The sequence below is a fragment of the Pteropus alecto genome, unplaced genomic scaffold, assembly GCF_000325575.1.
Source record: "Pteropus alecto unplaced genomic scaffold, ASM32557v1 scaffold25, whole genome shotgun sequence".
NCBI lineage: Eukaryota > Metazoa > Chordata > Mammalia > Chiroptera > Pteropodidae > Pteropus > Pteropus alecto.
This window is the reverse complement of record NW_006441955.1, coordinates 463,657-476,827: the sequence shown is the minus strand read 5'-3', so window position 1 is coordinate 476,827 and position 13,171 is coordinate 463,657. Positions and strand designations below refer to the sequence as shown.

At 36.5% G+C, this 13,171-nt stretch overlaps 1 protein-coding gene across 4 annotated transcripts in view; it reads right to left on the bottom strand.

The window, feature by feature from the left end:
- The window catches only part of MAST2 (microtubule associated serine/threonine kinase 2), a 172,956-nt gene that overhangs the window by 30,139 nt on the left and 129,646 nt on the right, over window positions 1–13,171 (bottom strand). For all 4 annotated transcript variants that reach the window (XM_015595180.2, XM_025051926.1, XM_025051925.1 and 1 more), the window contains one exon: window positions 8,735–8,826. In XM_015595180.2, coding sequence (XP_015450666.1) covers window positions 8,735–8,826 — 92 coding nt within the window. The remainder of the gene's footprint in view (window positions 1–8,734; window positions 8,827–13,171) is intronic.

Here is a 13,171-nt window from a genome sequence, read left to right as displayed (position 1 = left end):
TGTGGTATTCATGGTGGTGCCTGATAGTTTATATAAGACTGGGATGACTCAGGATGACGGCTGGTCATGCCAGAAAACCCAACTCATTGCATGAAGCCACTATTACCTTAATACCAAACCAGATAAAAATATTACAAAAAAAGTATAGACCAGTATCTCTTATGAACATAGATGTAAAAATCCTCAACAAGACATCAGAAATATAAAATCAAACAATGTCTAAAAATTATATACCATGACCAAGTATAATTTACTCTAGGTATGCAAGGCCGATTCAACATTTGAAAATCAATTAACATAATCTACCACATCAACAGACGAAAGATGAAAACCCATATAAATACATCAATTAATACAGAAAAGGTATCTGACAAAATCTAATACCCATTCCTGATTAAAAAAAAAAACAAAAAAAACCCCTAGCAAACTAGAAATAGAGGAAACCTTCAACTTGATAAAAAGCACCTGCAGAAAACATACTGCTAACAACAAATTTAATAGTGAGAAACTAGATCTTTCCCTCTATGGTTAGGAACAAGGCAAGGATATCCCCTCTCACCACTCTATTCAACTTCATACTAAAGTCTTAGTTAGTGAAATAAGAAAAGGAAATCAAAGGTAAATAGATTAAGAAGGAAGAAGAAATATAATTGTCTTTGTTTGCAGATGACATGATGTCTATGTAGAATTCACCAAAAAAAAAAAAAAAAAAAAGAAAGCAAGCAAGAAAAAAAAAAGTCACCCCTAAAACAACTAACTAATAAGCAATTATAGGAAAGTTGCACGATACAAGGCTAATAAAACAAATCAACTGCTTTCTTTTATACAGGCAATGAAGTGGTAGTTGGAATTAAAAATATAATTAACATTAACATAAAAATGAAATGTTTATGTACAAATTTAATAAATTTATGTGTAAATCTATATGCTATAAACTATAAAACTCTGATGAAAGAAATCAAAGATCTAAATAAATGAGGTGATACTGTATGTTCATCGATTGGAAGACTCAGTATTGTTAAGATGTCAGTTCTCCCCAATCTGATCTACAGATTCTATGCAATTTCATTCAAAATCCCAGCAAGCTACTTTGTGAATGTCAACAGATTCTAAAGCGTATATGGAAAGGCAAAATAACCAGAATAGCCAACACAATACTGAAAAAGAACAAAGTTGGAGGACTGACATTACTTAACTTCAAACTCACTATAAAGCTACAATGATCAAGACAGTGTAGTATTGGTGAAAGAACAGACACACAGATCAATGGAATCAAACAGAGTACTGAGAAACAGACAAACAGAACTATAGTCAATTAACATTGACAAAAGAGCATATGCAGTTCAATGGAGAAAGCATAGTCCTTTCAACAAATGCTGCTGGAACAATTGAACATCTATATGCAAAAAAAGTGAATCTAGACACAACCTTTCACAAAAATTAACTCAACATGGATCATGTATATGATCCTAATATAACATTGCCTAAATGTAAAACACAAAACTATAAAACTTCCAAAAGACAGCATGGGAGAAAAACAAGGTAACCTTGGCTTTGACAATAACTTTTTAGATATGAAACCAAAAGCACAATCCATGGAAGAAGAAAACTAATAAGTGGGATTGCATTAAAATTAAAAACTTGTGCTCTACCAAAGACACTGATAAGAGAAAAAGGCCACATACCAGGAAAAAATATTTGCAAAACATATATTTCAAACATACTTATATCCAAAATGTACAAAGAACTCTTAAAGCTTAACAATAAGAAAACAACCCAATTTAAAAAAGGGGTGGAGGATCTGAATAGACAACTCATCAAAGAAGATATACAGATGGCAAACAAGCATATGAAAAGTTGCTTAACATAATTAGTTACAGAGAATTGCAAATTAAAACCACAACGAGATACTCACATACACCGATTAGAATGGCTAAAAAATGGACAATCTCTCATGCTGGTGAGGATGTGGAATGACAGGAACTCATTCATTGTCAGTGGGAATGCAAAATGGTATAGCTACTTTGGAAGACAGTTTGGCAGTTTCTTATAATGCCAAAAATAATCTTATTGTACAATCCAGCAATTACACTCCTAAGTAATTACAGACCTAACTTATTATGGATCAACTTACGTTTTTTTAAAATTTAGCTTTTGTTACTTAGTTTTATTATGAATGAAAAATAAGCCTCACAAAGACATGTAGCTCTCAGTGGTAAGAAGTACATTATTGGCTATATTTATTAGACTATATACTCATTTTGCAATTTATCCAAAATTTTATCCTCTGTGATATCAAGCAGTTTTTCTTGGAAACTAATGCAAAGGTTTATAATGTTTTTATATTTTTCACAAATAGGTTATGGCAGAGGTAAGAGCTAACACTTAAGAGGGCTGTAGGGCAATCAGTGTTCTAACCCCTTCTCTCTCCCCCCAGGATTCTATTAGAACAAGATTGAGCATATAGGAGATTTTGCTGCTAATGGACTATGAATTTCAGAAGGTACCTTAGATGAATTTCAAGAGTCGAAGAGGAATGAGAAAAAAGGGACAGAACAGGGACTATTCAAAGATTTATAGGAATTAAGAGTGTAGAAGATGGGAGAAGCTGGTATCTGGGGGTTCCTGTGGTGACTGTGGGGCAGGGGAAAACAAAATTAGCTCCAGTGGATTCAAGGCAGATATATGTGAGGAGGCTACAAGAATTGGGAGTAAAGAGGAGTGGATTACTGGGACTTGACCCAGGATGATAGGAGCTAAAGGCTTAAGGAAGACATACTTTTAGTTTAAAATCAGATGATATGTAACAAGCATCATATAAATATGCATGCTCACTTACCTGCTAATCTTATTCCAAAATTTATACAGTATATTCCATGCCTATATATAAACCCCAGACAGTTTTTGTACATATAAACAAAAAGAACATGAGGATGGATATTTGTTGCAGTATTGACTACAACAGTGAAAAACTGAAAATAATCTAAATGTCTGTGCTAGCTACCAGTTTAATACCTCTCAGCTCCAAATTCATCCGTCAATACCTGCTCTGCGATTAAGAAGAGAATTCCTTTAAGCATTTTTCCTTTATAGTGAGCACAATGTTAAACTTTCTCAGTAGAGGGTGCTGGAGGGACACCGTAGAAAGAACAGGCTCCTGGTGTAGTTCCAGCAACTGCACCATCAGTTGGGGGTGTGGGAGTGAGGACATGCAGGGGTGCTCTGACCCAGTCACATACTGGCAACCTTGCATCCCTGGCCCAACTTTCCACAGCTCTCTCTGCATGGATGCTGTGTGCTCTAGGCATGCACATACTAGTGGTCCGACTCCCTCTGCTTGCCTGCTTCATTTCCTGTATCCTGGGGTTTGTCTTCCACCATTCCTGAGGGATATAATGTGCTCCCATTAGCACCTCCACTCTCTGTGCAGGCCTGCACACTGGCTGTGACTAGCTAGTGCTCCAGAGGGCTGCTTCCTGATTGCTCAATGACTGTGGACCAGCTCTGGCATGGGCAAACATCTCTGCTATCCAGTGGGCTGCAATTACACCTTCTCCAATGTGGTCTGAATCGAGCCCATGGGAAGCCTGAATCCAGTCTAGAGAGAGCCTTTTACCAGGTCTGCTCTTCCTTGGGTACTTTTCCTCGGCTCTATGGTACCCTTACAGAGTTCTGTTACATCTGAAAGTTACTTTTATTGTTGTAGTGAATTATTTTATTAAATGTCATCTGTTTAAATCACTGTGTGGTTTGTCTCCTGACTAGGCCCAGACTGATACAATGTCCATCAATAAGAAAATAAACATGTAAATTGTGGTACAGTTATACAATGGCATACTCTATAGGCAATAAAAATAAATGAACTAACTTCTGTGTTTCTGGTCTGGCATATAAGAAGCTGAATAAATGGAAAAAATAAACAACTCTTCTTAAATCTGTCAGAAGAGAAGAGCAACTCCTGCTCCCAAAATGAGAGAGACAGACAAGCGGATACAGAGAATAACAACTTACCATAGTAGAAACCCATGACTAGAAACCTCCATAGGAACCAGTGCCAAGGTGGGAAAACCTGAACTGTAATTGATAAACTGCTAGAGACTCAGTGTGCACAAGTCTGAGAGTTAAAAACTCTGGGCAGATGTAGTCATAGAGGGGTCCCCATACAATTGTGAATTTAACCAGGAGTTCTACCAGCTCCTCACAGTGAATGTCTGAGAAAAATCTCCTCAAGCTTCCAGCTGGGGGTTAGAGTAAAAGAACCATTCTGAGGTACACCAGAGCACTCTGTTCTAAACAAGGCCTGTCCTTAGGATAAACTATTTCACCAGAGTTTAACCTGCTGAGATTTGATCAAAGCCTAATCTACCGCTGGGAAGGGAAACACCTAACTCCAGCCCCTTCCAGCCATTCTGTTCCACTTAAGAGGAGTCGGGGAGGGGGACTAAGAAGCACTGGTGAAGTTCACACTCCAGAGGCACAGGCTCACCGACGGAATATAGAACATTTTCCCTCCTCAACACCTTACTACTACATTACTAAAGGCCTATTTACGGAAGTTCTTTTTACGTAGTACATTATATCTAACTTTTAACCAAATATTATAAGGCAAACTAAATGGGAAAACATGCAGTCTGAAGAGACTAAACAAACATCAGAACCAGAGTCAGATATGACAGGAACGCTGAAATTGTTGTTTCAAGGAACGCTGAAATTGTTCTGTTTCAAGAGCAAGAATTTTTTTAAACTATGATAATATACTAAAGGCTTTAATGAAAAAAGTAGGTAACATGCAAGAACAGATGGAAAATGTAAGCAGACATGTAAATTCTAAGAAAAAATAAAAAAGAAATGTCAGAGGTCAAAAACACTAACAGTAAGGAGAATGCCTTTGAAGGGCTCATTAGTGGAACTGAAACAGCTGAGGAAAGAATCTCTGACCTTGAGAATATGACACTAGAAACTTCTAAAACCAAAAAGCAAAGAGAAAAAAAAACAAAATAAATAGAAAAGAATACCTAAGAACTGTGGGATAACTATAAAAGGTGTAACATACATGTAATGGGAATATCAGAGAACAGAGAAAGAAACAGAAAAAATATTTGAAATGATAACTGAGAATTTCCCCCAAGTTAATGTCAGACACCAAATCACAGATCCAGGAAGCTCAGAGAACATCAGGCAGGATTAAATGCCAAAAAAAATTACACCTAGGCATATCACTTAAGAAACTAGAGGGAAAAAAATACCTTATTTAGAGAGGAGCAAGATAAAAATTATATTCAACTTCTCAGAAACCACACAAGCAAGAAGAGAGTGTGGTGAAATATTTATTGTTGAAAGGGGTAAAACAACAACAACAACAACCCTGAAAAATTATCCTTCAAAAGTGAAGAGAAACAAACACTTTCTCAAACAAAAGTTGGGGGAATTTTTTGCCAGTGAACCTGCCTTACAATGAATTAAAAGTTCTGAGAAAAGGAAAATGATATAGGTCAGAACTCATATCTATATAAATAAAGGAAGATATGGGTCAGAAATGTAGATCTACATAAAAAAAAAAATAAGTGAAGGTAAAATTAAGACTCTGATTTTTTTCATAGTCTTAACTGATCTAACAGATAACAGTTGGTTGAAAATAATAACAACAATGTATTTGATTATGTATGCTTAATGTGTGTGTGTGTATGTATATATATATAGTGTGTGTGTGTGTATATATAGTGAGTGAGTGTGTGTGTGTGTGTGTATGTGTGTGTGTGTGTATGCTTATATGTAAGTGAAATGGATGCCTACAATGAAACCAAGAACAGAAGGGGAGAATTAGGATTATTTTGTTATTATAAGGTATTTATATTCACTACCTGTGAAGCGGTATAGTGTTATTTGAAAGTGGACTTGTATTAGTTGTAAATGTATACTGCAAACCCACAAAAAGTTTTTTAAAAAAGTATAACTGATAAGCTAAAAAAAAGGAGAGAAAATGGAATCATATAAAATGCTCAGTTAAAACCACAAGAGAAAAATAACACATGACAAAAATAGAAACAACACAGGCAACAAATGGAAAACAGTAACAAATATAGTCAATAACACCTTAAATAACAATTATAAGTATTTAGATAGAGACTGTTACAGTAGATTAAAAAAAAAAGATCTAATTATATGTTGTTTACAAGTTATTTAAATATAAAGATATATGTACATATATAGATTAAAAGGAAATAGATATATATTATACTAACACTAATTAAAAGGAATTTAAGGCATATAACTAAGGAAATAAACCAATCTAAAAAGGCTACATACTATATAATGCCAACTACTATATGACATTCTGAAAAAGACAAAACTGTGGAGACATTGAAAAGATTTGTGATGTCAGGGGTTGAGCAAGGGAGGGATAAAAAGGCAGAGAACAGACAATTTTTAGGGCAGTGAAACTATTCTGTACGATACTACAATGGTAGATACGTGTCATTATACATTTGTCAAAACCCATGGAATGTACACCACCACCAAGAGTGAACCCCAATGTAAACTATTATATGGACTTTGGGTGATAATGATGTATCAATGCAGGTTCATCGATTATAACAAATGTGCCACTCAGGTGCAGGATATTGATAATGGGGGAGGTTGTACATGTATGAGGATGGGGTATATGGAAACTCTCTGTGTTTTATGCTCAAAATTGCTGTGAACCTAAAACTATTCTAAAAAGCAAAGTTTACTAATTAAAAAAAAAAATCAACTAGGAAGCTTCCATTTCCAGAATGGCTAAGTAAGTGCCCCCTGAACTGACCTTACTGTGGTTGTAATCTACTTATATATAGTAAATATTTAATATTGAGCTGAAATGTATGAAATAAATGGACCCACTTTCAAATCAACAGGTCTCATATTACTCAACAGATTCCAGACTTCAATGTGAAGTCAGAGTCTAAGAACATCCTGGGGACCCAAATACCAGGATCTATAAGATTTGAGGATATAAGCTGATGTAAAGTTTGATCTGCATGGAACATTCAGTGCTGCCTTTCTCAACATATGAATATGTTTAGAGTCTACAGCCATGAGTTGGGCTTTTAAGTCAATTCTTCCTCCCTGGAACTGAGCTCCACAGTGATTTGGGGAGAGATGATGATGATGATGACAGCTAACATTTATGGAGTACTAAGCATGTTACACATATTAACTTAAAGCGAGAGTCCACAGACCCAGGCAGGCTGAAAAAAGCCAGATGATGTTCTCAATCAAAGCCACCTGAGTACGGAAGATTTAGTCCTAAACTTTAACTTGCCAAGAATCTAAATAGAGAGATAATCATCTCAGAGAGGAGCAGCCAGTAGCAATGACTGCCCAGTACTCACATTACAGTTAGGAAACTATGTACAAGGTCTAGACATGCTAAGTTTATTTCTATATGATGAAAAGGCCACATCAGATATATGCTGAGTTTTTACAAAGCTCCAGGATAGAATGTGCTATCTGAGCTAATGCATAACTCAGTCAATTTTGTCGGGGAAAGTACCTAACCACAATGAGACCTTTGCTTTAAAAGCCAAGTATGTCATCAATTCCCTGGGTCCCCCTGTACTCTTGGTAGTGTCTTCTAATGTAAGAGTTAGTGTTTAAAAGTTTAATTGATTCGGGGAAAAGGGACATGAGCACAATGAATAACTGGATCTGAGCCCAGTAAAGTGAGACCCTCTACCCAAGGACAAAGATCAATTTCAGAATCAACAGACTCTCAAAATGCTTAAACAACTACTCCATATGCACCCTTACTTTCTCCCTCCAAAGACACAATAAACCGTGAGCAAAGAGACAAACCCAAGTGGAACAGATCTGTCTTATTAGGGTTCATGCCAAACTGTTTAACGGCTGTGGTACTCTTTCATTGCCCAAAGACAGACAAGGCCCGTGGCAAACCCAGGAAGCAAGCTTAGAATAGCTTTCTATGGCTCCAAGCCTGCTCCATTTCCATCACCCCTAGGTCTAGAACTTCCACTGCAAATAGTGTAGCAATGAACAATGTGGTAGTGCAGCAACCCCTTCAGCAAAGCTGACGCCCTATATCTGGCTCCTCTGGGATGCAAGAATATGTACCTAGAGAAAAATACGGCTAACCCAAATGAAGTCTTCTGCCTCATAATTTTTATATATTCCTCAGCTAGAGGCAAGTAAATCAGTCCTTATACTGTCTGGAGGAGCCCATATGGAGCAGAGTCTAAATGCATGAGATCATTTGCTTCATTTCCAATACGTGAAATCAATGTCAACATAAAACAAAATTTCTCTCACTTTTGTTGACTCCTGTTATAACAGAGGGAAAGTTATCAGAAGTCCCATGAGGCAGAAAACCACCTCTGTGAGCTCTGATCCTTGGGCATGGTAGGACAAAAGGTTAATGGAGCCCTCATCGCATGGCTAAACATAACTGGAGCCATAACACTCTCAATTCACTAGAACAGAGGCCATGGACCCAGGATACATACCTGGCTCCAAGATAAGCACAAAACCAAAAGGAATGTTGAAAGGTCAAGGCCATAAGCAACTAAGAGTCAAAAAGAGACGAACACATTCTCCCATAGAAAGCATGCCCATGAGCTCTGTATGCTTCAGTCAGCCAAGTGAAGTGACGACAATGTAATGTGTTGAATTGCACAAAGTGAGAAGTAGGAAAGAAACTGGGCATCTTTCATCCCACATTTCTTAACCTTCAAGTACTCACCAGTGTGGCCATGGAGTGGTGAGTGCGGCCGTGGTAGGGTAGGTGATGTGCTAGAGGTCACAATCAAACTCTTGCGGTTACTTGTCCGACAACTGCAATGAAAACATAAATGTCAATTTTAACAGGGTCACACCATTGGCCCAGAGACCTTGAATGGATATTGAGGAACAAAAGAATGACATCATTCCATAAATTGAGCAGTATACTGTTTTAAATTGAACTGGATTAGCAATTACCGTTTGTACCAAACGATTCTCATTATCTCCAGTACTACTACTATCCCGGTTCAAGCCTATAAAGAATTTATGAATGATCTTCTTTCCACTTTGGTTTTTCCTGCCCACCACCTGCCCCTACCAGTCTATTACTCACCCATCAGCTAGAGTAATATTTTAAAAACCATAGATGAGATCATGTGAATTATTTCTTAAAAATCCCCGAGCACATCTGGAATACACACCCGTCCCTTGATTTACGTGGTATTTTTTTATGTGAGTTTTTTTATATGTGGTAAGTATTGCTTCCATTTATGAAAAAGTCGATTTTTTTAGATTACAGTACAGACACCAACAGCGAATAAAATTTATTTTGATTTTTTCTGAATTTTCATTAGCATCTTTTTGTGAAAATATGTGAAATAAATATTTCTATGACACGCTGGCCCATTTCTTTAGTTTTTTTTGTTTTGTTTTGTTTTGTTTTTTGGTACTGGTGGACTCTTTTTATGCAGTTTTCTTCTATGTTAAAAAAAAAAAGGATGCATGGAACGTACAATCAGCGTAAATTGAGAGACGGGTGTAATCCAAACTGCTTACCATGGCCATTCAAATTAATCCTACTGTAAAGAATCTATGTTTTCTTAGTTAAAGTTCTTAGGTAAGGTTTTGTCTTTTGGGTTTACTTTAAGAGAAACAAACTACAGTTATTTAGCCCCTTGTTCTAAAAAATACTCATTCCAAAAGAAGGTAGAAAAAGAAGAAAGGAAGAACAAGTACAGTTGAGCCAAAAAGAAAACAAATAGCAAGATAACAGATTAAACCCAATTACATCAATAATCACATAAAATCTATGTTTTAAATACATATTCGATTAAGCCAGAGCTTGCCAGACTAGATAAAATAGCAGGACCGAACAATATGCTGTTTATTCTTTGTTAGAGTTAAAAACTAGAAACCACCTCAAATGTTCACTGATAAATCAATGATAGAAAACTCTACGATGGAATTCTACTCAGCAATAAAAGGAATGAACTATTAATTCACACAGTGGATGAATCTCAAAATAATTACACTTAAAGTAAGAACCAGACATAAAAATAGTACACTTCGAATGATTCCATTTATATAAAATTCAAGAAAATGCTAACCTATCTATAGTGACAGGCAGTAGATTAATGACCAGAGGCAGGGGAGGGATGATAAAGAGGTATAAGGAAACTTTGGGGAGCTATAGATATGTTCATTATCTTAACTGTGCTAATGATTTCACAGATGTAAACTATATCAAAACTCATCAAATTGTACGTTTTAAATATGTACAATCTATTATACTTCAATCATACCTCAAGAAAGCTATAAAAATGTTTTTAGTGTAAGTAATATCAAAGTTACTCTTCTGCTTAAAATTCTACCTGTCTCACTGAGAGTAAAAGTCAGTATTCTTACAACAGCCTACAAGACTTTACATGGTCTGGGTCTCCATTATCTCTTCCCCTCCTACTTGCTCCACACCAGCCACATGGGCCTCTTCACTTTTAGAACATCCAAGCAAGCCACTAACTCAGTGCTTTTCCCAGTATTTCCTTTGCCTGTGTTTCTCCCAGACGGCCTCATGGCTTGCTCTCTCACCTCCATCAGGTCTTTGCTTAAGTACGATCTTCTCGATGTATTTTTTCTTGATCATTCTATGTAAAATAGTAACCACCACTTAAACCTTCTATCTCCCTTTTCTCAATAGCACTTACCATGATCTAACACAGAATATATTTTGTACAGTCATTTTGTCTGTTGTCTGTCGTCTCATGAGAATCTGAGCTCTATGAGGTCAGGGGCTTGTGCATACTTTGTTTACTGCTATATTCCTCAATGCCTGGAACACAGCTTGGCACATGGCAGGCTCTCAAATATTTGTTAGATGAATGAATAGGTAAGTATGATTTATTACAAAGATTAAAATAAAAGAGAATACTTGTACACCTGACACAGGTAAGGTATATCAAACCATTATGTCTAAACTTGTGTATGGAAATGAAGATCTCTTGAAACTGCAGGGACAGATAACTGATTCTAATTTCATCTGCCATGATCTTATTTAAAATTTAAAATAAAACTCAAAACACTGAATATCATATGTCCAGGCCACATGCCTTTTTATGAAGGTACACATAATCTCACTTGGCAAATCAGCAACAGCTGCCAGGGAAAAAAAAAGGTCAGACACTCTGGTACAGATGCCATGACTCAGCTGAGATCCAAAACTTGGAACTGGCTAATTTTTCCATTTTCCCAGATCCTAGAAAATAAAAGGTAAGTCTTAATTCTTTCTTCCCAGGAAAATGAAAGTACTGGATGTTTAGAGTGTCAGGCACACTAGTGCTCAGCTGATGGGAGGTAACCTGGAAGCCCTCAGAGTTGATCCTCTGTTGCCTATCGCAAGGACTAAGTTAAATCAGACTGCTGCCCAATATAGTAGTCCTTCTTATTTGCAAGGGATGCCTTCCAAGACCCCCAGTGGATGCCTGAAACCACAAATAGTACCTAACCCTATATATACTATATTTTTTCCTATATATATGTACCTATGATAAAATTTAATTTATAAATTAGGCATAATAAGAGATTAACAACATTAACTAATAATAAAATAGAACAATTATAACAATATACTGTAATAAAAGGTATGTAAATGGCTTTGGGGTCATTATTAAATAAAAAAAAGGTTACCTGAACACAAGCACTATCAGACAGTCGATCTGATAACTGAGGCACCTACTAAGTCACTAACTGGTGGATAATGTAAATAGTGTGGATATGCTGGACAAAGATGATTCATGTCCCGGGCAGGCCCAAGTAGAACAGTGTGAGGTTTCATCACACTACTCAAAAAAGTGCATAATTTAAAATTTATAAATTGTTTATTTTTGTAATTTTCCATTTAATATTTTTGGATCACGGCTGACTCTGGGTAACTGAAACTGCAGAAAGCGAAACCACAGATGAGGGCAGACTACTGTACCATCCCAGTCATTTGGTCACGCAGAGCAAGACCTGGCATTTCATCTTACATTTTCACCATGGTCACTTCATGGATAGTGGGAGCAAAGACAAAGGCACACTGTACCATTTCTGTGATGCTGTTGAATTGTGGCCATATTTGGAGTTCCCAGCTTTCAAAATCCCTCCCTTCAGTAACTTGCAGATATTCAGAAAATCTGAACTCCTGTAGGAAGTCTGCTTCCCAGCTTTAAGCAACATAGGATATGGAGTAGGATGCATGGTTATAGACTCCTTAAACCTCTCCAATCTCCCAATCCCAGAAGTCTGGCTGCTCCTAGGAACTTGAGCACTTGGTAATTGACTAGCATTTGGCTACTTCCTTTCAGAATTTAGAATGAAGAGAAGACCATTTCTGTTTCATTAAGTGTGATCAACGAAATAGAGAATCTGGGGCCATTTAAGGTCAAGCACTTCCAGATGTTACTTCAGAGTAACCAATTTGATGTCCATATAAAGACTAAGAAGCTAGAGGGGGAGAGAATACATATTCTTTTAGTCAACAAAGGGTGGTGCTTGAAGATAAATCCATTATTTTTCTCTTGCCTGGATTATTTCAACAGCCCCTTAACCATTCCTCTGGTTTACTCGTCTCCTATTCCCAGTCTGTTCTCCACAAAAGCAGCCACAGTGATCCTTTCAAAGGATAAATCAGATGACTTCATTTATCTGCCCCAAAACTTCCAAAGGTTGCATGTCACCTTCCCAATACTGTGACCTGCTTGGCCCCAATTCCCCTTATCTACCCTTTTTTTGTTTTGGCCTAGCAGCTTTCCTTGGATTAATCAAGCACTTTTTTTAAAAATGATAAATTTTAATACATATAGCCATGATAAGAAAAGCAATTGCCTCACAGAGTTGTGAAAATTAAATTAGATAAAATATCTAGCACCAATAGGCATCTGACAAATGCAACTCTGAACTCACTCCAACTCCTTTTTCCTTTTTTAGAGAACAGCACTCATATTTTTAAGACAGTGCTGTATTCACATTGGGAAAGACAAGGTGAGAGAAACCACGGGTGTCAAAGTTTCTGTCTTGATGAGAAAAATCAATCCACATTTTTTTCAGGTAGGATGAAAATGAATAATTTAATAATAAAAATAGCAATATAAATTTAAATAATACCTGGAATCTATTGAGTGTTTACTCTATGCCAGTTAAT